General features: G+C 39.5%; 1 protein-coding gene across 2 annotated transcripts in view; it reads left to right on the forward strand.

The window, feature by feature from the left end:
- Positions 1 to 23,723, forward strand: part of cacnb2a (calcium channel, voltage-dependent, beta 2a) — a 34,904-nt gene that overhangs the window by 6,715 nt on the left and 4,466 nt on the right. The window contains exons 1-12 of one of the 2 annotated variants that reach the window (XM_030756245.1): positions 939 to 1,468; positions 4,151 to 4,270; positions 11,328 to 11,450; positions 11,576 to 11,712; positions 11,829 to 11,905; positions 12,181 to 12,314; positions 15,841 to 15,921; positions 16,033 to 16,091; positions 18,427 to 18,536; positions 20,927 to 21,078; positions 22,938 to 23,033; positions 23,526 to 23,708. In XM_030756245.1, the coding sequence (XP_030612105.1) occupies positions 1,400 to 1,468; positions 4,151 to 4,270; positions 11,328 to 11,450; positions 11,576 to 11,712; positions 11,829 to 11,905; positions 12,181 to 12,314; positions 15,841 to 15,921; positions 16,033 to 16,091; positions 18,427 to 18,536; positions 20,927 to 21,078; positions 22,938 to 23,033; positions 23,526 to 23,708 (1,341 nt within the window). In that variant the 5' untranslated portion in view covers positions 939 to 1,399. Of the gene's footprint in view, positions 1 to 938; positions 1,469 to 4,150; positions 4,271 to 11,327; positions 11,451 to 11,575; positions 11,713 to 11,828; positions 11,906 to 12,180; positions 12,315 to 15,840; positions 15,922 to 16,032; positions 16,092 to 18,426; positions 18,537 to 20,926; positions 21,079 to 22,937; positions 23,034 to 23,525; positions 23,709 to 23,723 lie in introns of those variants that run through there. The other variant, XM_030756246.1, reaches the window with a different exon arrangement.

Consider the following 23,723-nt stretch of genomic DNA (forward strand, 5'->3'; position numbering starts at 1 on the left):
AGTTGATCATTTGATAACTTCCAGCTCTACCAACAGTTTGTTTGTTTGTTTGCTTGTTTTGGGGTTTTTTATTTTTGTTTGTTTGCTTACTTGTTGGAGTTTGAACACAAGCAATGTTTGTTATATTGTGCACTGAAACACTAGACTGGTAAATGTGTAAAATTAGCTGTTTCCAATTTCTTAGATGTGAAAGTTTGTTTCTTTTCTCTTTTTATTACATCATTGTGAAATATGGACCTTGGGTTTTTGGGCACTGCAGTCAAAACCAGCAACACTTTTTTTTTCCAGAGGAGAGAGTAAAAGTTTGAGAAATAATGCAATAATAGATCTGAAAGTAATAAAAATTACAGGATTAACGATGCATTTGCATTTTGACTTGGACTTTGGATTCTTGAAAAAATTGAAGTGACATCAATTTCAGCAGCTGTAAACAGCTCATATCACAGTATTAATGTAGCGCATTTGTACATAAAAGACAGCACAGCACACAGTTGGCACATAAACAGTATCCATATAGCGCATGCACTGTCCAGCACTGTTTACTGCAGAGACACAAGGAGCAGATGGACTGACTGTGAGGGGTAGCTGAAGGAAAAAAAAAAGAGGGGAGTGACGGAGGAGGAGGAGGAGAAGGGGTGGGTAGAGACAGAGATAGAGAGGCAGAATCACTGAAGTAGTATAGGAGGGCTTGTGAAAGGGAGTGAGCAAGACAAATACTGACAGGCAGAGATAGAATGAAAAAGGGAGAGCTTCCAGCACCTTAAAGGCAGCAGCAGCAGCAGCTTCATTAGCATCAGGAGGAGAGTCGGTCACATGCAGCCACACCGGGACTCATGTAGATAAACTGCTTTTACCCATCGCTTATGGAGCAGCAGCACTGGGAGTCTACAGCAAAGCAGGACAACAAGGCTGGAGCCAAAGCTTGAAGGAGAGGATGAGAAGCATCACTGCAACCTGACTCACACCAGGAGTCAGCCTCAGCACCTGCAGCAGCAGTCTGAGCACTCCGGCTATCAAGGAGACTGGGGCAGACAGACTGGGAGAGAGCTGCTGAGATTATGCGCGGGGCAGAGAGCTCCTGTGGATTCCCCATCTTCGGCAACAGCAGCAGCAGCAGAGGGGGCAGGAGCTGTGGCTCTAAAGACAGCAGCCGAGCTATCTGGAGCTGCAGACAAACAAGGAGCTCTGCCTCTAAAGCTATTCATTTATCCAGAGATGAAGGTAGCACTTACAGCAAAGGTGTAACAGGAACCAGCTGTCCATGTAGCCACAGTGTTGAATGTACCTGTAGCCAGAGCAGTGACAGTAGCTGCAAGGTGACCACAGCAGTGCAGTTAGGTGTAATTGTAGTAGTACCAGGGGGGCAGTGGCTCAGGACCCTGAATGACCAGTGTGGCTGATGAAGGCCACCTGGATCCGCTTGCTGAAACGAGCCAAAGGAGGTCGTGTCAAGAGCTCCGATGCCTGTGTAAGGGGACTTTTGAGTCTGTTTACATGAAAATCAGTGTCTTTTGTGTGCGTGCACTTGTGTTTTGTACATCTGTGCTTCCTTTGTGCATCCATCCATCAGTCAGTAGTGCTGGGGTCACTGTGGCATGGTTATGTATTGCCTGGTGATGATGAGAAATTGGGTGGTGTTATCAGTTATGGCTGTCAGATTCTGGGCAGAGCTCCATATCACCTCCCTCTGACCTACTGGGACGGTGTTCTCGATCACGCCTCATCTTTAACAGAGTAATCATATCAGCCCAGGTATACTCACCTGCACTTTTGAAGTGAAAAAAAGCTGTAAATAATGTGCAGTAAATAATTACTATAGGACATCTATACCCTCATGAGAAGCACCTTTTCCCAAAGAAGTAATGCATAGGTAAAGATGTTTTGAAAACCACAGGAGGCTGATTGAGAGCAAATGAATCCAATACATAGTTAATTAACTTGATGTAAAATGAGCTATTTATCTCAGGTACCAGAGGCGACTGATGACAAGCAGGGCTTTGTCTTGATGGAGGACATAAATCTGAATAACCTTGTGTTATTGACAGCCAAAACAGTCATGTCATTTCTATACATCAGTGAGGTAACATAAATGGAGAGGAGGTATGAGCCCCCTTCGTATGTATGCGATGGCTGGATAATTCTAATCAGGCACAGAGTGAGGGAGGCTATTTTTAGCTCAGACAGAAACATGGTGCAGTGAGATGAATGAAAGACCTTGTGTGGGTGTCATAGTAGCGTTCAGGTAAGGATAAGACTCATGCTGTCTTCCCTTAGTTAAAAACCCCCTGATTTATTCTTATATCCTCATAATTAAATGAAAATGAAGCAGATTGTCGATCTGCAAGTACTGATATTGACACCCACGAATAAAACCCTAAAAACGTTTTATCTCATATTTACATGCTTTTCACACATATTTCTCTATTTATTTCAGTCACAAAGCCAAAATGTGGCTAATTGCATATTTAGTCCAAATATATCTACAGTCAAATTCAACACGTTATTTAGTCATTATTTAATAAACTGGGCCACAGAAGAGTCATTTCAAAGAAAAAACTGAAACATTCTAACATCTCTGTAATTTTTTTTTTAACTACATAAATAATAAAACTAAAGCTGAAGGGAATAAAACAGGTGAAGTTGTCGTGCTAAGAGTTATGTGAAATATTTTAATCGTTTTTGATTAGGCATTCTCTCTCTCGATGGCACCCTTTCCAAATGTAACCTACAACTGATGTTAGTTGCATGGCTAAAACAAAATTAAATTTGCACATGTATTTCAGAAACGATGTATCCCAGCTTGTTGCGGTTTTCACTATCAGGTTGCTGTTGCTGGAAATTTTCTGCAGCTCTGTTTGATGTCGGACTTCAAAATAGAGAATGCTCTAAAGTGGGTTGTAGTGCGTTGCTTCAAAGAAAGGTGTTCTAGAACAGCTGAAATAGTTCAATAAATAGTGAAAATGGAGCTCTGTGTGTTGTTCTAAATGCTAATTTTGGGGACTGAGGCTCCGGTGGCCCCATCTATTTGTGACTGTATTGCAGGCTATGAAGCATAGGGAGAGTGGAAAACCTCCCTGCTGGTACCACCTCAGCTCATGATTTGGTGTGGTTAATCTACTTTTGAAATGCATACATTCCAAAAATAATGTTATATTCATATAAAGGTAATTTGTCGCAAATGGTTGAGCTAACAAAATATTTCATGTGTTTGCTTGTTTCGTTTTGTTTTTCTTCCTCTCATGCTTGTAATAGCTTTCCCAAATGGCAGAGACCAGTTTTTTTCATGGTTGTATCTATGAAGATTTTTTTAACTGTAGAAAAAGACTTGTCCATCTGTTAGATAGTTTACCCAGTAAGCCTGAAAACTTTCCTTTTTTCTTTTTAACTTCAGCTTTTTTGAAGTTAGTGGGCAGAGTGTTATTGCTGTATATTAAAGCACACCAGCATTACTTTATCTTCAGTAATTATTGTATGTGTGTGCTTTCATTCAGCATCTAACAGCCTGCTATATGTGAGTTTTGGTGTAATGTATGCACTCAATGCACTGTGCTCAGGGGTGTATGCAAGGTAGTCTTGTGTGTATGTGTGAGTCTGCATGTTTATGAGTAGATTTGTGGCAACCACATATCACACAGACATACCGGGATCTGGTGTTCCTCAACATTTCCCCCAGTGTTTGACACAGAAAGATGACAACAAATCTACAGGCAAGCAGCTAAGCGAGAGCTAAGAATAGACAAAGAGCTGCTATGATGTGATTGTAAGAAAGACAGTTTGTGTCCTTTGGCACTTTTTCCTCAGAAAAAGAAGAGGTGTCAATGATTTGTGGTGATTAGACCAGCATAGCCTTTGTGCTCAGGATCTGATGAAATCAGCTGAGATTCCTTTGATGATAAGAGTTTAACACGTCAGTCTGTGTGGGGGTGTTCGCACATTTGTAAGTTGCACAACCTCCAAAGTTTAACATTTCTTCAAAGCACGAGGGCACTGAAAAGCAAATAAAGTTTTCCTCAGTGTGCTCAAGATGCTTAGAATCCTAGCACATCTTGGCTGATAACACCTGTCATTTTTAAAGTGTGAAACCAAATGGACAAGCTCGTGTTTCTGTGCCATTGTGTCACTGAGTTATTGCTGCTTGTGTCTTCTGCAGGGTTCGGCCGACTCCTACACCAGCCGTCCATCAGACTCCGATGTGTCCCTGGAGGAAGATAAGGAGGCAGTGCGCAGAGAGGCAGAGCGACAGGCTCAGGCACAGCTTGACAAGGCCAAGGTTGGTATCCTAAACCCAGCAGCGCTAAGGTCACTCTTTGTCCAGTGATGACCTACTAGCCTCTTTGTCTAGAGGAACATTTTATAAGTTACAACAAGTGAGGTTTCAGAATGTAAGAAGAGCATCTGTGTCTCTTCATGATGTCTGTGTAGGTTCTCAGTCATCTAGGTCTATTCTAAAGTGTTTAATTTGAAGGCAGCTGGAGGTACCTCTCATTGGAAAGGCTTAGTCTCTTCTAAAAGCAGATGGGAATCCCAGGTATTTATCTTCTCGTGTGGTTGTCACGGTAGAGTTAGGCCCGACACACCAAGACATGTCCAAAATGTGAACATTTGTATCCTCAAAAGAGTATCCCTTCTTCTTTAAGTGTAAATATACAGCTGAGTCCTGTCCTTAAGAGCTGGCTCTTCTGTCTTGTGCCATGCACCTGTGGAGTGGCTGTTTGGTTTCTCCTATGCATCAGTCCAAGCACTCTTCACAACATTGCTCAGCTTGTAGGTGTTGGGATGAACTAGTATTTGTCTGAGGGTATTCCTGGGTCTGAAGTGCACTGGGGTGTTATGCTTGGAAAAAATTCTTCTACATTTCTCAGAACATCCAACCACATACAAGACGACAGCGTTCTTCCAACTGTTGTTCTTTTCCTCACTGGTTGATGTCTGAGGTTCTTTTCTACATCTCTTGGCTGACTTGATGAAGGGCCAGTTTGGATAGCCACATGTTTTAAGAGCTCTTTTGATGTGTGTTTGTTCCTTTTCTTTTCTCTCTGCCTTGAAGGGAACATTCTCTGCCTAGTGGTGTTTGTGTTCCAGTGGGTGGTGGGATTCAAAGAGCAGGTACTGGTCTGTGTGTGTGTGTGTGTGTGGGTTACCAGCAACCATCAGTGTTGAGGCTTCTGTCCTCCTCAGTGAGCACAGTCTGGGAATGGTAACCTGTTTTCATTGGTATCCTCTGCAGTGAATTTATTTGTGTCTACTGAGTTGGTATGTTCAGTAAAAGCGTCTGCATCTTGGGTTTTGATTTTGACTCAGGTGTTATCTACTTACTTAAACCAGTAGCTAGGTGTAGTTCCTAAAAGAGCTCAGAATTCTGCTTTCCATTTTTCTCCAGGGACAGGTTGACTGCAGTTGTTTCCTCATTAAATAACTGAGAGTGAAAAACCTTCTGAAAAAGTAAGACCACCTTGGCTGTTTGAAGTTGACAAGGACCATTAATGTAGTACATGTTTTCTAATGTAAAAAAAATAAAAAAATAAATAAAAAAGCTTATGAAATGTTTTATGAAGACAATTTAGAATGTTGATCTGTTTACAATAAAACTTTACATTTGAGACTTTAGATGTAAGGTTAGACATTTAATTGCCATTGTTAAGATTAGGAGTAAGGGACTGAGGTCCCCAGAAATATAGAAATGCGACTGTGTGTTATACAGAGAAAAATTGGTTTATTATGTTTGAATGAATGATGGCAGGCATCTCTCAGATTGAAACATAAACTTTACACTGGTCTGTTTGTTGTTGAAAAGTTTAGTCTGCTTCCTTTTTGGCTTCTTTTCTTAGTTTCCCTAAAAAAAAAAAAAAAAATCACATTAACAAGTAAGCAGCTACCTTTTTCTAAATGATAGGGGGCCATAAGTCAGATTTCAGTGGGGGGCAGGACCAAGTGAAGGAAATAGTTTGCTAGTAGTTTTAGCGCTTATATGCACACCATGGTCAAAGCTTCTCTGCAAAGTTGGTGTAACCTAACTTGCCTTCTTTAGATCACTGACTGAGACCTTCTCATAATATAAAGATCTTATTTTAAATTATATCATGTTTTAGTAATCCTAGGGTAAATCTGTAGACGGTCCTCCTGGACTGGCTCTGAGAGAAGCAGGATATCAGAGCTGATTTCAGTTGGTTTCTCACATGAAGAAAGCGCTGTCAGGGGCCAGTGATGTGAGAGGTTAGGGGCCTCGGAGGGCTCAGCTTCACTGTTTATCAGAGCTTCTCCTGCTCTGCTCTGCTCTGAGCCACAATTAGCAGCATATAAACAAACACACACACGGCAGAGCAGGCTCTCCTCTGTGCGACAGGAATTGCAATCAGAGCTCTCTTCCACTGAATCACTTAAATTGCTGGCACTGTTAAGATTCATGCCTTTGATCTGTGAAATAATTCTCCTATCTTCAATGCACATTGTGTTCTCTTCCTGCTTTACAGCACACTGGATACCTCATGGTGCTCTATTTTTACATATTAATTCAAGCAAATGTCTGAAAAATTAGTTTATCATCTTTCACTGGTGTTTAGTGTCTATAACAGCTAGTTTGCTCATTAGCTGTAAGCCTCATGCTTTTGGCTATCTATCCATTTGAGCAGAGATTTTCCTTGTATGCTGTGTCTCAGTCAGGGTAGCTCATACTGTAGCTGGCAAAGACAGATCATTCCAGCAGATCTATGTTGTTATTTTCCAGAGTCACCCTCTCCGGCTCACTAATTAAAAAGATAAGTTGGCTTTACAGATAACCTGGCATAGATTACCCCCGCTGGCATTTTACATGACAGATGACTAGTAAAAAATAGCTTCTCAGTGGTCTGGCCACCAGAGCAAGAGCAGGCTGGGGTCAGAGGAAGTGCAGACTCTCCGGCTGTGAGCCTTTATGGGCAGTAATTCATAATCACTTCCCCTACAAGCTACTGATATTTCTAAGTAAGATCGGGTTGATGCCTCTAATGCTAATTTCTCATCAACTTAGAATATTATTTCAAATACATTCACAGATACACGCATACTCTCACCTCCTGCCTGTCTCTAAATAGCCTTAAATGGGCACATCAAAATCAAACCAATCACTGAGAGCAGTTAGCTTGTAAAAAAGGATGGTTTAATATTTCTAAAAGCAGCCAAGAAAATAGTCAAATGATGACTTGATGGGTTGTCTTGGCTTTGGCTTGGAGACTTAAAGTATAGGAACCAGGATTTTTGGATGACCCATAGTAAAAAGTGTGATATCGTCTGCTGTTTTCTTCAGCTTGTTTTATTGCCGTATTAAATTGTTGCATTACTTACAAATCCAGGGAACAGCCATATCTATAGTTCTGTTTTGGACAGTCCTGTGAGCTCCAGGACTGTCCAAAAGTCTTGAGCCACCCTTCATTTTTTTTACATTTTGCTTCCAAGGAGCCAGAATTTCTTGTCATTTTTAAAAGTAGTCTTGAGGAATAGTTCTCCAGGCTCTCTGGTTTTACTTTGGACATTGGCTGCTTTTTTACTCATTTTCAGAATAACCATTTTCAGAGGAAAATGCACCTAACTCAAGGCATGAACCAGTGTTTGACATCTTGGCAAAGAACTAATTTTAAATTGTATCTTTAGGCACTTTGTTAGTAGCAGCATGCCACTAAAAACACATAATTTGTTCCCATTACTTTAGCTGAATCTATAAAGGCCAAAAGTATCACAATTCCACAGGCATTTCCACACCAACAAGGTGATTCACACTTTAGCCAAAAACTTGTCATATCTCTGCAAGGTGTGCAAGTGGAGGGCAAAAGAAGTGGCAAGAATAAAAACTAACTACAGCAGATGAACACTACCTGAAAGTCATGTCCTTCCATGTCCCTCCAAGTGAAGGACCTGAGAGATGCATCGGGCCCTTCACTTGATCCATCTACTGATCACCGAAACCTCATCAGAAATGGTCTCAGTGGAAGTGTGGCTGTCAAGAAGCCATTCTTAAGAAAGGGAAACAGAGAGAAAAGGCTGAGGTATGCCAAATTACACAAGAACTGGAATGAAAATCAGTGGCAACAGGTCTTGATGAATCCAAATTTGAAATTTGAAACTGTCACTCAAGAAGGTTTAACATAACAACAGTGGGTGCAAAAAGCAATTTGACTATGTGGATGAAGGCTTGATTTATGAAAACAAAAGCATAATCTCACTGCAACTATAAACTCCAGGCATAATAGGACTGGCAGCTGTAATGGTCAAGTCAATATACAAGTATACACCAAAGCAGCCTTTGATAATTAGAGAAATATCTTCCCACACACTAGATTAATGACAGTTATGGTTCGCTTCATGTCATATATAATACATTTTACCAGCTCTCAGTACAGCCCAAGGCTGGCACGCAGAACAGAGAAGAATTTATTTCAAATTGATCCACCACATTCAAGGTGAAACAATGTGGGCATCTTAATTTATAGCCCAAGATCCTTTGCATGTTGCTAATGGAAAGGCTGTAGCATGTTAGAAAGCAAATCAGCAACATCAAGGGCAGGTTGGTATAAGCACAGAGAGGACTGGGAGGTATTACCTAATGAAATATGCATGGGGTGATGTGATATTGTGACAACTTCATGGGTTGTTAATTGGCTGTGGTCCATAGTGCTGCCTCATAGGGTTCCCAGTTATAGACAGGGTTTCTCTTGTGTTGCTTATCTTCTGTTGTATTCTTAGTCCTTCTCCCTCTTTCATCCCTCTCTTTTTTAACACTAAATCTTGCTATCCTATGTCCTCTATTTTGGCCGCCTCCTCTCTTTATTCTTACCCCTTCCATAACCCTCTGCCACTGTCCTTCTCCCTTACTCGCTGCAGTATGGCATCCATAATGAAGGCCTGTGTTGCATAAGAAGCAACAGAGCCATATGGGCTCAGTCAGGAGATGAGGAGATACTGCAGAGCAGTGTAAAGGTGCCATTATGAATAGATGCCACAGTCACCTGTAAGACAAAAAGGTACATCAAGAGATGTATGTGTGTGTATTTGCTACGGTCTGTAAAATGCCATTAAGACTATAGAAAGCTCCACCTGACAGCCAGCCATGATGGATAAAAGCTAGCAGAGCAGCTGGGAGGGAGGAAAGAGGCAGCAGTCCAGAAGACAACTGAGAGAGCACACATATGTATACTAATGGACCTCATACCTTCATTCAGCCATGTGACTCACTGCATGCAAACGCCAAGGACTCTCTGTCCTCAAAGGGTCCTGGCAGTGCACACACTGGATTGGACAAACTCCTCAATGGAGACGTCTCTCACACACACACACACACACCAGCTTACAGCCATCACTCCATAAAGTATTTACATTGCTGCCTGCATGTGGAAAATGATCCCAGGAGGATTTCACTAATGTATTATTTACATAATCATTCATAGTTTATTGTGATTTCACACTAGTTGTATTTCTCAGAGGCATTCATCTGATTGTCTTGGAACTTGGAATAAATGTTTTGGCCACTGGTCATGAACACAATAATGACAGATTTCACTTTTTAAAGTTTATACAAGGGACTTGTTAGCAATATTGTCACCACACATAAAGTCACGTTATCATTCATTTGGAGTCATGAAAGTGCTCTCGGTCATCTGTTTTTGGTCTCCCTACAGTGTGTGTGTGATTTTTTTTTTTGCTGAGAGGGTAGCCTTTTAACTAGGGAAAAAACTGCCTACAGCAACAGAAAACTTCCCTCCAAGAGCAGTGAAATTGAATCAGAACAATAAAGCTGAAGGCCTGAAAAACAAAACGCTGTAAAAATGAGTCAGATGAAATTAGCAACGAGTAAATGAACATAGTAGAGCATTTATTAGATGAAAAGTCAATGGTGGAGACCAAAACAGAGTTGAAAGAAAAAGTTTGAAAATAAAAACAACTCCACAAAAATAATCTGTTTTAGTACTAATGTTAACATATAAACAATCCATCAACAACTGAAAAGTTTCTAGTTGTTGTTGAGTTCATCCTCCCCCATGACAATAAAATCTGATAATACAACTTTAAAAGATAGCATAGATCTACTTCTATTTACTAGGTTTTGTGCACTTTATGCTAAACTCAGTTGTAATATCTTTTTGTGCACTTTTTATGCAGAAATCAAAATGTAGTGGAATATACCTCAGTCTGTTGCTACACTACATTTTTAAGAGTAAATCAGATTTAAAACCAGCTATTTTGTGGACTTTGAAAGCATTTTTAAGAATCTGTATGATATCCAACTCAGTTATAGCATCTGCCTCTCTGATCTAGTGGGCTCAGTTTGGCTTCCAGCTAAATATTGCACACCCTCTCTCTCATCTTGCTCCCTTTCACCTGCAGGTAAATGTTTAGCGTGCGAGTCTGGGCTGGGAGATTACTCTAAGCTACAGCCCTGTGCATTTATTTTGGCTTTCAGTTGACTTCTGTCATGCTTGTCTCTCTGTCAGAGGCAGAGCAAATGTAATCTGGTTGAGGGCATGACCGTGTTGCCAACTGTTGAGGCTACTGCCGCCAGACTGGCTCCAAGATTATGTCCGAAAGCATTTTATGTAATTCTTAAAGGGATATGTGTCTTAAGTGGATATTCTGGGCTTGCAAAACAAATCCAGAAACTAGTTTAGTGGTTGTGTGTGAGCATATGATGTTATCCTTAATCTTTTGTAGAAATGTAATGTGTCACTGTGGGCAGAGGAGATTTTATTGAACTGTGCAGATACATTAATACCGTTTCATGCAGTGTGTGGACAGTCAGCAGTGTTACATTGTTATATCCCTGCCTAGAAACATTTTATTAGCTTTATGCATTATCTCAATGACTTTTTGTCCTGAAGTGGAAGGTTAACAGTGATCGTATAGGGAGGTCAGTATTGATTCCGCCTTTGTAAAGAGTGCTGGATTGATTTATGTACCATTCACACAAGTGCTGATTTTGCTACTCACAAGTGAGTGCACTCACAACTGGTGCTGCAGATGCTAACATGTTGCATCATTTTAACTTGTAGCATGTAGCAGAGAGACAGTGCAGCAGGCAGATCATTTGTTGAGAAAAGGCTAAACTAAGCCTGGATGCGTCAGAGGCTGCAGATATCTCTCACCCAGGGTTATTTTTACATCTCGCACAAAGATGAGGATCACAGCTCGGCAGTAGTGCACAAAAAAGATTAAAATATAAACTTTTAGCAACTGTCTCCCCACTCGTGTTAGTATTTGTGTTTGATTTCCTCCAGTTATGATGAAATTACTTTTTGAAAGTGATTTACCTTTTTTAAAATCTGACACTTTCTTTTATTTCCTTCCTTTGTTCCTTCTGCTAGACCAAACCAGTTGCATTTGCTGTCCGCACAAATGTCAGCTACAGCCCGAGTCACGATGATGATGTACCTGTGCCAGGCATGGCCGTCTCCTTTGAGGCTAAAGACTTCCTCCATGTCAAAGAGGTGAGCGTCTAACTTTGCAGCTAGAGGTGACCTTCAGTACGGTGATGCCGTGTGGAAATAAAGATGAGAGACAGCAGAAAAGGGAGGACGCTTTAGATGACTGTCTTGAATTTTTTTGTATGTAGAAGTACAACAATGACTGGTGGATAGGACGCCTGGTGAAAGAAGGCTGTGAAATCGGTTTCATCCCCAGTCCAGTGAAGCTTGAAAACACTCGTATCCTCCAGGAGCAGAGAGCCAAGCAGGGCAAGTTCCACTCCAGGTAAACAGACTTGTCTGCACCAAAGTCCTTTCCTTTGTCTTTGAGGTTATTTATTATTAATACACACTTGTTCAGTTTTGTTGACCTCATGACAAAAACCTTTTTGATTGTTTCAGTAAATTGGGAGCAAACTCATCATCTAGTTTAGGTGAAGTTGTTCCTAACTCACGGAAATCTACTCCTCCTTCATCTGGTAAGTAGCTTCATAGGTAAAACTCCAACTTTGTATTTAATAAATTCTTTAGTAAAACAACGTTTAATCACTGAAATCCAGCAGGCAGGTAAGATGCACTTGTTCCAGACCTCAGTAAAACAGACATTTCTGCCATGACTGTAATTTCACGTTTCGTTTACTTTCTGTGTAGTATCTACATTGTGTGCTACTGTCGATGTGAATCATACCCCGTTACCTGTGACCTCCTGTCTTCACCTCCGTGTGATGATGCTCTTGTCTGTCTGTGTGGGTAGCCATTGACATAGACGCCACAGGCTTAGACCCCGAGGACAATGAGCTTCCAGTCAACCTGCGCTCCCCTAAAGCCAGTCCAAACACTGTCATGTCACCCCTAGCAAAAGAAAAACGAATGCCCTTCTTTAAGAAGGTAAACTCTACCTGGACTACCCCACCCTCCCTTCTCTGTCCATCCGCACGGCTCTGAATAAAAATGCCTATGGCTGCTCGGCTACACTCAGCGTCCCCTTCTGTTTGTCTACACCATTTGTCCTTGTCCCTCGGCGTGCACGCCGCTATTAGCATGCATGCCTTTTCTTAACCTCTTTCTCTTTCCTCTTCCGTCTCACCACAGCTAAGCAGAAGCAGAAGTCGGTAAGTCTTTGTGTGCAGTGCAACAGCACAGCAGGGTCTGGGGATGACCTCCGTGGTCCAAGATGTAAAAACTCTCCATGCATTTCTGAGCTTAGACTCACTTCTGCACTCAATTCACTCACCGCTCGTGCAAACCTCTGTGCTGTGATTGTTTTGTGTGTAAATTTGGAATTCTAATTCAGTGAGACCTCAGTATGAACAGCTTGTGATTAAGATGTGATTTACAGTTTAGTTTCATTGGTGAGTCTTACAGTTGATGAGGAAAACAATGCCAAGGTCCTATCTTTCATTAATATGAAGCTAGAGTAAAAAAAGAGAATAAAAAAAAATGTGGAAAGCCAGGAAATACAAGCAAGTGATAAATTAAAGGAAAAACTTTAATTTTGAGATCTGGCGGTTCTGTTATACTGCGAAGACTTTTTGCTGACATTATCATGAAATACTTCGTCTTTTCCACAATTCCAATGCTCTCATCCTCAGGAAGAGAGGGGGGGTCACCGAATCCTTTTATGAGGATGAAAATGATGCAAATTGTATGCACCATCATCCCAAGTCCAAATAATCAAATGCTCGCCTTAGGCTGGTTTTGTTGACACATTTGACCAAATTGAGAAAGATTAAAGAAATTCTTCTTGCATTTTATTTTTGTAAGTAAACAATATATTTAGTTAGTTCTGGGTTTTATTTTTGAATTAATTAAAATGTTCTTTTACACCAAGTTTTGGTTTAGTTTTACTTACTCACTATAACGTCCTCAGTTGCATCCTACAAGTAGACTAACAGTTGTAAGAGTTGTATCGTTCTTTCCATGAAGCACTCAGTGTGATGTGACTTTACCCGTAGTTCTGCTTAACTACTCATATTTTTTTAGAAGTAACAGCAGAAACAAATGCTGTTTGCTGTAGGATTTGATAATAAAGTAGAGCTTGTTTCCCATGATCACAGTGACCATGTAATCTAGGGGTTAAATATGCTACTGAAAGAATTTAAATCGAGCCACATTGTTCGTTAATGTCATATTAGTCAGTAGTATTGTGCATCGGTTCCCATAGCGTCCCTGGGGAAGCTCACTGACGACAGCAAATGTTAGAAAGAAAATGTTTAGAACTGAAGAGATGAGTAAGAGGGAGCAACAGTCTGCAACAAGAAAGTCTAAATAAATCTTCTGAAACACTTATCAAAAACATAACACAGATTGAAAGAGCCGCCTGAACATGAGAACAAATAAGGGATGACTGAGAAAATAAAAGCATGGTGAATATGAAAGTCAGCAGTCCTTTAAGTAGCCAGAGAAAGTAGAAGTAAACCCTCTCTCTGTTTCCCAGCTCAAACACACTGTTCTCCCAGACACCTGAGACACACAGAAGCATGAGGGTCACTGGCTCGTTGCCACATGCAGACTGAAAAGCATTTCCTCTCTGAAGCGTGCAAACATTTTCAAGAATGAAGAGGATAGTCTTTCAAAAATTACACCAAAACAAAGACTGTTTAAGTATTTTATAATTGCTTTGGAAAAATATTTCAAATACGGTTGCATCTAAGAAATTCTTATTGGTATTTTTATATGAATCAACTAGTTTTCTTTTTTGGGTTGACTAAGCAATGCAAATTTACAATAAATTGTAAAAATACAACAAAGTTTAATTTGTGTTTGATATGAGCAGACCAGTTTTCAATGAAATATCCAAAATCTTTGAATATGGATTATTTTTTTCAATTTGGGTTTATATTGCAGCAATGAAAATGTATCTTACATATCTAAATGCTTACAAACTGGTTGTCACAACCTAATGAATAAAAATACATAATAAAATAAGCTTTAAGATGTACACAAAGACCAACTTTGTCCCCCTCAGCAAAAAAAAAAAAAAGGGCTTCTAGTGTCAAATTCCACGCATACATTAGTCTCTACCAGTGTAGCTTAAACCAGCAGTTTGAATCCTACACATACTTGATTAGCTGTCACTGACAAGGAAATCTCAGTCAATTTTTGTTTTCCTAAATTTTTTTAAAATTATTATTCTAATAGCTGATATGATGCCAAAGCTCACTTTTACCCCAATTTGGGCTGACTTAGATTTTTAACTTAAAAACAACAGTCCAACAGTCAGCCACTGATTGCTACCTTAAATCCATGATATAGTATCATAAACATAAGATATTACATTCTCAAATGGAGAATCTCGCACTCAGACAACTATATTGTGAAGGTTTAAATATATACAGTGCTTAGCAAAGTCATGAAACCACCAACAAAAATTTTACCCTAAACTAACTGCATTAATAACCAAAATAATTTTTTCTCATTCTCTAATGGTTAATGCATCCGTATATGCAAGCTCTTTAATCCAAACTATATTTTTAATGTTAAATTTGAAATAAATTTTCAAATTTACTGTTTTACAAAAAAGCTGAAGAAAAATAGTCATTTTTTGATTGAGATGCCATATTACAGTTATTTGCCTGCATATCTGAACAGAAAATTTTGTCTTATTGGTTGAATTTCTGACCTGAGAATACTCAGAACGCCAGTGTGCCAGCTCAAATTTGGGTGTAAAGTGTGTTATTTACCTTATAAATAACAATCTAATTATTAGTTTTAAACAGGTTTTTGACAGATTTCTAAAATATGTGTTTTCTTGTTTTTTTGACAGGTGGTCTAATAAACTTGTTAAGCGCTGTATAAATACTAAGTATTTATAAGTGTAATTAAAGACAGTATTAGAAGGCATTTTTTACATTTAAAAAAAATAACTTAATAGTATGTGTCACAGTCACATCATGGACCATGGTGATCTCATAATAAGGTCAGTCTAAATGTTGATTAAAAACAGGCTGTTCCATAAACTGAGCCCCCACTTTGTCCCAACAGCGGTGAGCGAGTTTTTCTAACTGTGTCCTAATTTTCTGTTTTCAGTTGTAGCTTCTGTTGCTCTACTCTGGCCTCTTTCCTCTCTCTGACTAACCTTTCCTGTAATTTAGTTTCCCTTTTATTCAGTGGCATCAGAACCATGACACGAGAGACTCGATCTGACATACATAAATATTTTCGTTTACGGTAACCTGCTTTGAAATGTCATCATTAAAGTTTTTGAAGCAAGCTGCCAAATCGGTTATAAATCAAAGCTTGTTTGTGTTTTGTCGAGCCAACTCAGACATCCCGTTTCATGGTTCATAATGTTTCGGTGCTTTTAAAATGTCTAGTTCATTGTTTTTCCACCCCCTCAAGTGATTTGTGATGGCGAGTGTTTACTTTGTCTCCATACATGTGTAACTGTTTTTCTTCTTCTCTCCCTCTGAAGACGGAACACATTCCTCCGTACGACGTTGTGCCTTCCATGCGGCCCGTGGTTCTGGTTGGACCGTCACTGAAGGGCTACGAGGTGCATCAAGGCAAACTTTGACATTTTAAACACAACACTGATTTTTCTTTATCATCACAAAACCAGAGTCACCAACTCTTTTTCTCTCTCTCCTGAATCTCCTGTCTACAGGTGACAGACATGATGCAAAAAGCACTGTTTGACTTTTTGAAACACAGATTTGAGGGAAGGTAAGTTCCCCGTGACCTTTTAAAAAGCTTCCTTCCTCACTCTTCCTCTCTAAGTCTATAGGCTGGTATTTATCTCTCCCTTGAGGTTAGCTGAGGGAGTGTGTAACAAGTTTGTTTGGCCTGGAGATGTGTGCCGCTGCTTTAAATAGCCCCTCTCCATGTCCTTAATAGGCCATAATGGGCCCTAGAACAGAGCAAGATTCTCCTTACTCAATGTTGAGTCCATCCTCCCACCCAGAGCAGAGAGGTTTTTCGGTTTAGAAGTTGCACAATACGAAGATCCACTCAGGCCATCAGCAGCTGCAGAGAATACCGTTTGCTCTGTTGATTTGTTCTAAACAAATTTACGCCTGTAAGTAATTCTCTGGTGTGGCTCTCTGGCATTTGCCTTTGATTTGGTGTTAGTTTTTCTTAGTTGGTTTGGCACAGTTTTCACATGGCAATCAGGATTTCTAAAACACTGTGTGCAATTCTCAAATGCACAGCCCATATTAACGTATGCGTCTCTTGTTGCTTTTTATACAGAATCCTCGGTTATATGCTGCATAAGACACATTTTACATAAGCATGCCCATAATATAAATCCTCATGAGTAAAATATAGCAGCTAAATGTGGAATTTTTTTCAAAAATAAATTGATTTACCATTTATTTTTGAGCGCGTTACTGACTACTGAAGTTAGTAACATGTCCGAACTCTAATATAAACTGAGTAATACATTTCATAGCACTGTTGTTACAGTTTTGCAGAGTTGTTACAGGTTTCTATTTTCTTCAAGTTATTATTTATACTTTATATTTTTGATTTGTATCCAGTGTAGTTTCAGCTAGCTTCTAGAGTGGGTGTCCTCATTTCAGTTAAGTTTTTCTTTTTTTAACTGTTTCAGTCTTAGTTTTAGTTTTTGTTATTATGTTACGGGTTGTATTTGTCATGGTTTCAGAACAAGATGTAACACAGTACAACAAAGCAAACAACTATAGACAACCACAGTGACACAGACATCCCAATCCCAGTAAACACATTCACCAAAGCCGCCTCAGGCTGGTTTCGTTGACACATTTGACCAAGGAGACAAAGACTAAAACTAAAGGCATTTCTTGTATATATTTTTTATTTAGTTTCTTGAGGATAAATATTGTTTTAGTTAGTTTTATTTCAGTTAATGTTTTTCCACACTTAGTTTTTAGTTTAGTTTCAGTTGCCTATAATAACTTTGGTGAAGAAGAAGCAAATACAGATCAGAGACTGACAACCTCCAGCCAGTTTTTATGTGGGATATTTTTCCTTTATTTATACAACACAGTACATAGACAGGATATGTGGAGAAAGAGAGCAGAGGAATGACATGTAGCAGAGCTCTGGCCCCTCTGGAGTTCAACCATTGACTGAGCTGATAAGGCTATTTAGCTTGTGTATCTAAAAAAAGAATAAGAAAATTTTAAAGTTAAAATCATGCACAGCCTTCCCTAAACCACCTCCCAATGTGTGCAGGGAAGGGTGGTCCTATTCAACCACCAGATGAGCAGTTCTGATATAGTATGAATATTGGCAAACAAGACAACATAGACTTTTTCCTGAAATTTGTGTTTGCATTTGATAAATATGATTAATGAAGAGAAAATAAAGGATATTTTCTTTGCAGTTACCCATGACAAAACGCTTTTTCTCGTGTTAGGATGTAAACAGTAATGGTGTCCCATCTGGCTGAGCTGCAATGTTGACCAGCCACATAATTAGGTTAGCAGAAAACAGTTCCTACATGAAACTGCCCACAAAACTCACTGGTTTGTGATTTTATTTATTTATTTTTAGTAACTAGGTCATGATTTCTCAAAAGAATTGCTGCTGAGTTCTTCAGATGTATTTTGGGGGCACTGAGCATCACAAAGCAAGTGCCATTCAGCTCCAATATATTCAGTGGAGTAGCAGACACTTCTACAACCAGTATCTCCAAGTCTGGAAACCAAACATCAACAAAAACAAGCAGCACTGCAGGTCAGAGATTAATTTAGGCTGAACTGTCCCTTTATCCTGGAGTTTCTGCATGTAATGATAAATTAAAAGAGAGAGAGAGAGAGTTTATGACATGAGAGTCTCTTTATTCAAAGGAACAATGAAGGGAAGTCTCATTTTTTTGACTATAGGTTGAATGTTTAAAGTGGGTGCACCGCAGGGCTTCGCTGCATAAAATGACGCGATGATTGTTCTTAATGCTTTGAGAACTGTAGCAGTGTTTTAGAAAATGTGCTCATGCAACGGATAAAAACCGCTGCCCTCAGCAACATCTCACTTCAAGTCTAGATCTACTAATTACTTCTCCCGTTTCTTCTGACAGAATATCAATCACTCGCGTCACGGCGGACATCTCTCTTGCCAAACGCTCAGTCCTGAACAATCCCAGCAAGCACGCCATCATTGAACGCTCCAACACACGCTCAAACTTGGGTAAGTTTGTTAGAAATCTCCATGCCTGGGAGCATCTGGTGTTTTGATTCATAATGTTTTCAAGGAGACCGGCTTACGTAGTAAAAAGGAAGGAAACGATTAAAGAAACTCTTGACAATGGGTAACGATAACTCTAGACGGCCCTGAATGGCTTTGGCTGGTTTCTTTTGTTTGGGATGAAAGATGGAGCACAAACATGCGATAATAAGTTCAAGAGCTGCACTGATTTGACTGAGGTTGATTGGGGTTTAGATGTGATTAGAATGAAACAGATTCCGGAGTCAAACAGAGGTGACAGGGCTAATCTCTGCTATGTATCACCAGAAGCATCAGTCAGCAGCCACAGCAGAGGAAGGAGTCATTGGAGAAGCATAAAATAGAAGCAAATCATGTATTATAAGTACATTTTTAGTGATTACAGACACTGTAACTTTGACCTTCTTCAAAAAATAATCTCTTTGTAAAGCCTACTGTTTCATTTTAATAAACTATACCTAAAGCCTTTTAAATTAAGGACCGCATGGGGGTTTGTTTTGTCGTTTAGCTGCTAAAAGCCATTCTTTTGTTCTTTTGTGTCTAAAAGTCTTTGTTTTCCTGCTGAAAGAACAAGAATTTTGCATTTGCTTTCAATGTCATTTCAGGCTCTTTAATAGAATTTCTATAATCAAAAGTGACATTGGCTTGAAGCTGTGCTCGTTTAAGATAGGTGAAATAATTTCAGGAAAACTTGGAAACAAGCGAAACTTGAGACCCTCTGTGGCATTTTTAAGTTGGAAAATTAGATTTCGAATGAGCTGTTAGGTTGGAATGTTTTCATGTTATCTTCAGACTGCCGGGACTGGAAGTCATGAAGCTCGGTCGTGATTTCTCTCGGACTGGGACTCATGCCTTCCTGAGATATTTGTAGGATTGTTTTTGCAGTCACGCCGTCATCTGTTGGAGTGGGAGTTGTGTGATCTAAGAGTCGGTATCTGTTAGAGGTAACATAATGTGGCTCCTCACTCACTCAGAGCTATTAGTCGCCAAGCCGTGTCTCTGAAGTCATGATGTCTTTTGAATATTTAAGTCTCTATGAAGCAGAAAGATAGGAGCTGAGCATTAAATCAGTGATGCACATTCAGATTTTTAAAGACATACTGTATGACTGATGGACTCTGAGCAGTCATAAAATTTAATGTTTAATAATAACTAATAATAATTTTTTAGCCACGCTGGCAGTGTGGCTCTAGAGATGACATTAAGATGGGATGTCTCAACAGCTATGGATGGATTGTTGTAAAATTTTGTACAGATATTCGAAATAAATTGAAATGACTCTCATGATCCTTTTTCATCTCGCACCATCATCGGGTATAAATGTGTCAAATATGTACTTGTACAATGTTGAATGGTCATATTAAAAATGTCCATAGTTTCCAATAATGAGGTACAAGTAATCCTTATGAGCACTTAGTTTCCTTTTTGAAAATATATGTTCTTGGATTTGTATGATGTCACAGGGAGCAGATATCCCTAATATGGTCATCTCAGCCACAAAACTCCTATTCACCTGCTGTTCAAACCTTGTGTTTATGCAGGACAGCCAATCAGAGGAAAGTTATCTTTTAAAAAGGGTGGTGGTGCTAAAACATTTCTTTTCAAAATAGATGAATAGGGCTGCCTCCTGGCCTGGTAAATATGGAAATTATTTTGAACATTAAATTGTACACAGTTATGGATTTAGGAGTGTCTTTAGTCTTATAGATATTTTGGAATAAATTAAGCATCTTAAATGGGACTCATTTCCAGTCACCCCAGCTGTATTCTTAGAGTGCTTAGAGATGATCTACGATAACGAACCCAGTTATTAAAAGACATGATCATGTGCATTTTTCTCTTTTTTTTTGTTTTATTAGTGATTATGAAGTATTCTTTGGATTAAAATAACTTTTAGAATAACTTTTTTTTTTTTTTAATGTATACAGGTATGATCTGGAGGGGTAAGAAGTAAACGTTGTTGTTATTAATTTCAATTAATTGCAGTTGTGAATGTAAACGGGGAACCCATGGACTTCAGCCTCTTAGTCATAAACTTCCATAAAGGTAGATAAACTTGGTTATGCTAATAAAGATAAGGGTGACTTAAACTTGATTACCAGGACTGCCACCAGATGTGAAGGTGAAAAAAAGAGCGAGTGAAAGGAAGTGCAGACTTTTAATAAGGGGTGAAATTAAGGTCATTTCAATCAAGTGACAAAGAAAGAAAAGAGGAAGTGTGCCACTGATAAACAAAATGCAAAACAAACCACTGTTTACACAAAATACTAGCACAGTAAACCTGCCTGAGGACTGATTAAAAATTATTTCCTGCCCTAAAAAGAATAAGTCAGGACCTGTGTGTCTCCCTTCAGCTGAAGTGCAGAGTGAGATTGAGCGGATTTTCGAATTGGCGCGGACGTTACAGCTGGTGGTTCTGGACGCCGATACTATCAACCACCCGTCACAGCTGGGGAAGACTTCTCTCGCCCCCATCATTGTCTATGTCAAGATCACCTCACCCAAGGTAAGAAAAATGATGTTTGAAGGAAGGGAGAGAAACAGATCCACTTGCCAGTGTACATATGCTACGGTGGAAAATAAGGACAAGACGACAGATGAAAACTGCTCAGCAGATGTTCCCTGTACTCTCATGAAAGTATTAGTCAGATCCACCGATTTATGTGTGTCTGTCTTCGCGTTGTCCTGTCTCGTCACCCCTTGTATTGTCTCTCTGTAACTGCTCCCTGGCTTTAAATTCAGCATGTCAGACGTGACTGCTACTTTGAGAGCGAGAAAATGCGTGAGAGGGCTGATTCATCACTTTGACCTTCAGCAAGTGTACAAAAGGCTCATGAGTCAGTGATCAATAAAAAGCACATCTCAGAAAATGAGAGAAAGTATAGCTGATGAAGAGACATGAGATGCAAGCTTTAAATCAAAGTGGCAGCAGAGTAAATGACACTCAAAGTGGGGTAGATTAAATTTTTCTTTATCACCTGACTTCTCAGTTACACCCTATTGTTACACTAAGAGTAACTTTTAATGTGCTGTAGTTGTATATATGGTGAAATGAGTAGAAGTACTCAACCTCATTTAAAAACTCTGCCTAAATAAATCTAATCGCACTTTTAAACTAAAATTACTTGTTATGCAGATAAACCACTCCTTTCACTGATATGCAGAAAACCTTTATCAGTATTAGATTTTAGGGGTCAAACATTAGTTTTCAGTAAGTAAAAAATTCCAATATTGATTGATAAAAAGAAAACAAATTAAAATGTACATTTCAAGTTCATTTTTGTTTTTGTTTTTGTTTTGTTTTTTTTGTATAGTATATTTACTGTATACGCACAGTGGCACAGTGATGCAATTAGTACTGGTTAGCATTGTCACTTCACAGCAAGAACATCCTGGTTTTGAAGCCGGCTGGTGAAGTTTGTATGTTCCCTCTGTGTCTGCATGGGTCCTCTCTGGGTATTCTGGTTTTATCCCAGTCCAGACGAATGCATGTTAGGTTAACTGGTGATTTTAAATTGGCGGTAGCTGTGAATGTGAACATGAATGGTCTGTTTGTCTGTGATAGACTAGCAACTTGTCTAGGGTGTACCCCGCCTTTTACCATATGGCAGCTGAGATGCCTCCACCATCTTCATGCCCCTGAATTGGATCAGTGGTTAAGAAAATTAGTTGGATGGATAAACAGTATACACACACCGTACATACAGTATGTTCGGGTTACAGTTAACAGGGTCATTGTTTATTATCTATTCCAGCGAAATGTCTCACAAACTAGTTAGCAACTTACCGATAACCACAGTGACAGCTTGATTGTGCACCAACTTATGCTCTGTGATGCTACTCTGCTACATGTGCTGCTGACAGTGCCACAAGTGTCTTTACACAGTGGAGTAAGAGCTGCTCTGCCAAGCAAACTATGCCATGGCCCCATTTCTGGGGGAGGGATGCCATCTTTTTCTGCATTGTAAACAAAACAAAAAAATCCCACATGTTGTCTTTTGTAGAAACTCACAGCAGGGTCTCAGCAAAAAATAGTTTTTTAAATGGGTTCTGATCCAAAAGGAAAGTAAATACTTTAAATTCTAATGTTACATTATGTAACCTTATTAATGTTTTTATTTAAAACATTATTAAACATATAGCTTTCAGACAGAAGTAGTGGAGTAAAATGTATCCTTCTAAGATGTGGAAATACAAACGCCTCAAAATGTAACTCAAGTAATGACTGGAATTGTCTGCCTCCAAAAGAAGCTACCGTCTAAAAATGATGTTCACAGATTTAAATGTTGCCCACACAAATCCTTAATTTAGGTTTGTCAAAAACAGCCGTGACCTTTTTTGCCTTCTATCCTCATTTGCCTGCAGGTGTTGCAGCGGCTCATCAAGTCCAGAGGAAAATCTCAGGCCAAACACCTCAACGTCCAGATGGTGGCTGCTGACAAGCTGGCTCAGTGCCCTTCTGTACGTCTCCACAGAGGACCTAAATTACTGCTAATTTTAATCCAGTGTGTGAAATAACTTGGAGTTTTGTTCTTTTTGGCTCTGGGTTTTAGTTTGTGCATATCTGAAGTCAGGTTTTGTTTATTCCTTTATATTTTCTGCCAGTTCTATTTCCATTCCTCTCTAATCTGCTTACTTATTATTTTAGAAAATGAGGCAAGCACTCCAGTCTTGTGAAAGTGCAGGCTTAATTAAATTTAAATAGCAGTCAATATCTTTAGGGATTTACAGTTTAAGATTTTCTGCAAAATGAATACTTAATGTTATTTAGTGTTTAATTCTGTGGGTTGTTTCAAACATGCCCTGACATTTTTATCAGTTTTCTTTTCCTTAAAGATTATTTCAAGTCTTTTACTGTGAAATTCCTCATCAGCACTGGCTGGTTTTCTTGACCTTGTCATGTCTCCGTTTCATTTCCTTCAACTCTGAATGCGCCCGTCTCAACTTTCGCAGGAAATGTTTGACATCATTCTTGATGAGAACCAGCTGGAGGACGCATGTGAGCATATGGCCGATTACCTGGAGGCCTACTGGAAAAGCACTCACCCCACCAGCTGCAGCCCCCCTGACCCAGTGTTAGCAAAGCTACCCACAGCCTCCCTGCCTTCCAGCACGGCTCCGGTCTCCAGTGTGCAGGTACAAGTGCTGAGC

This window comes from Archocentrus centrarchus, chromosome 20 (genome assembly GCF_007364275.1).
Source record: "Archocentrus centrarchus isolate MPI-CPG fArcCen1 chromosome 20, fArcCen1, whole genome shotgun sequence".
Taxonomy (NCBI): Eukaryota; Metazoa; Chordata; class Actinopteri; order Cichliformes; family Cichlidae; genus Archocentrus; species Archocentrus centrarchus.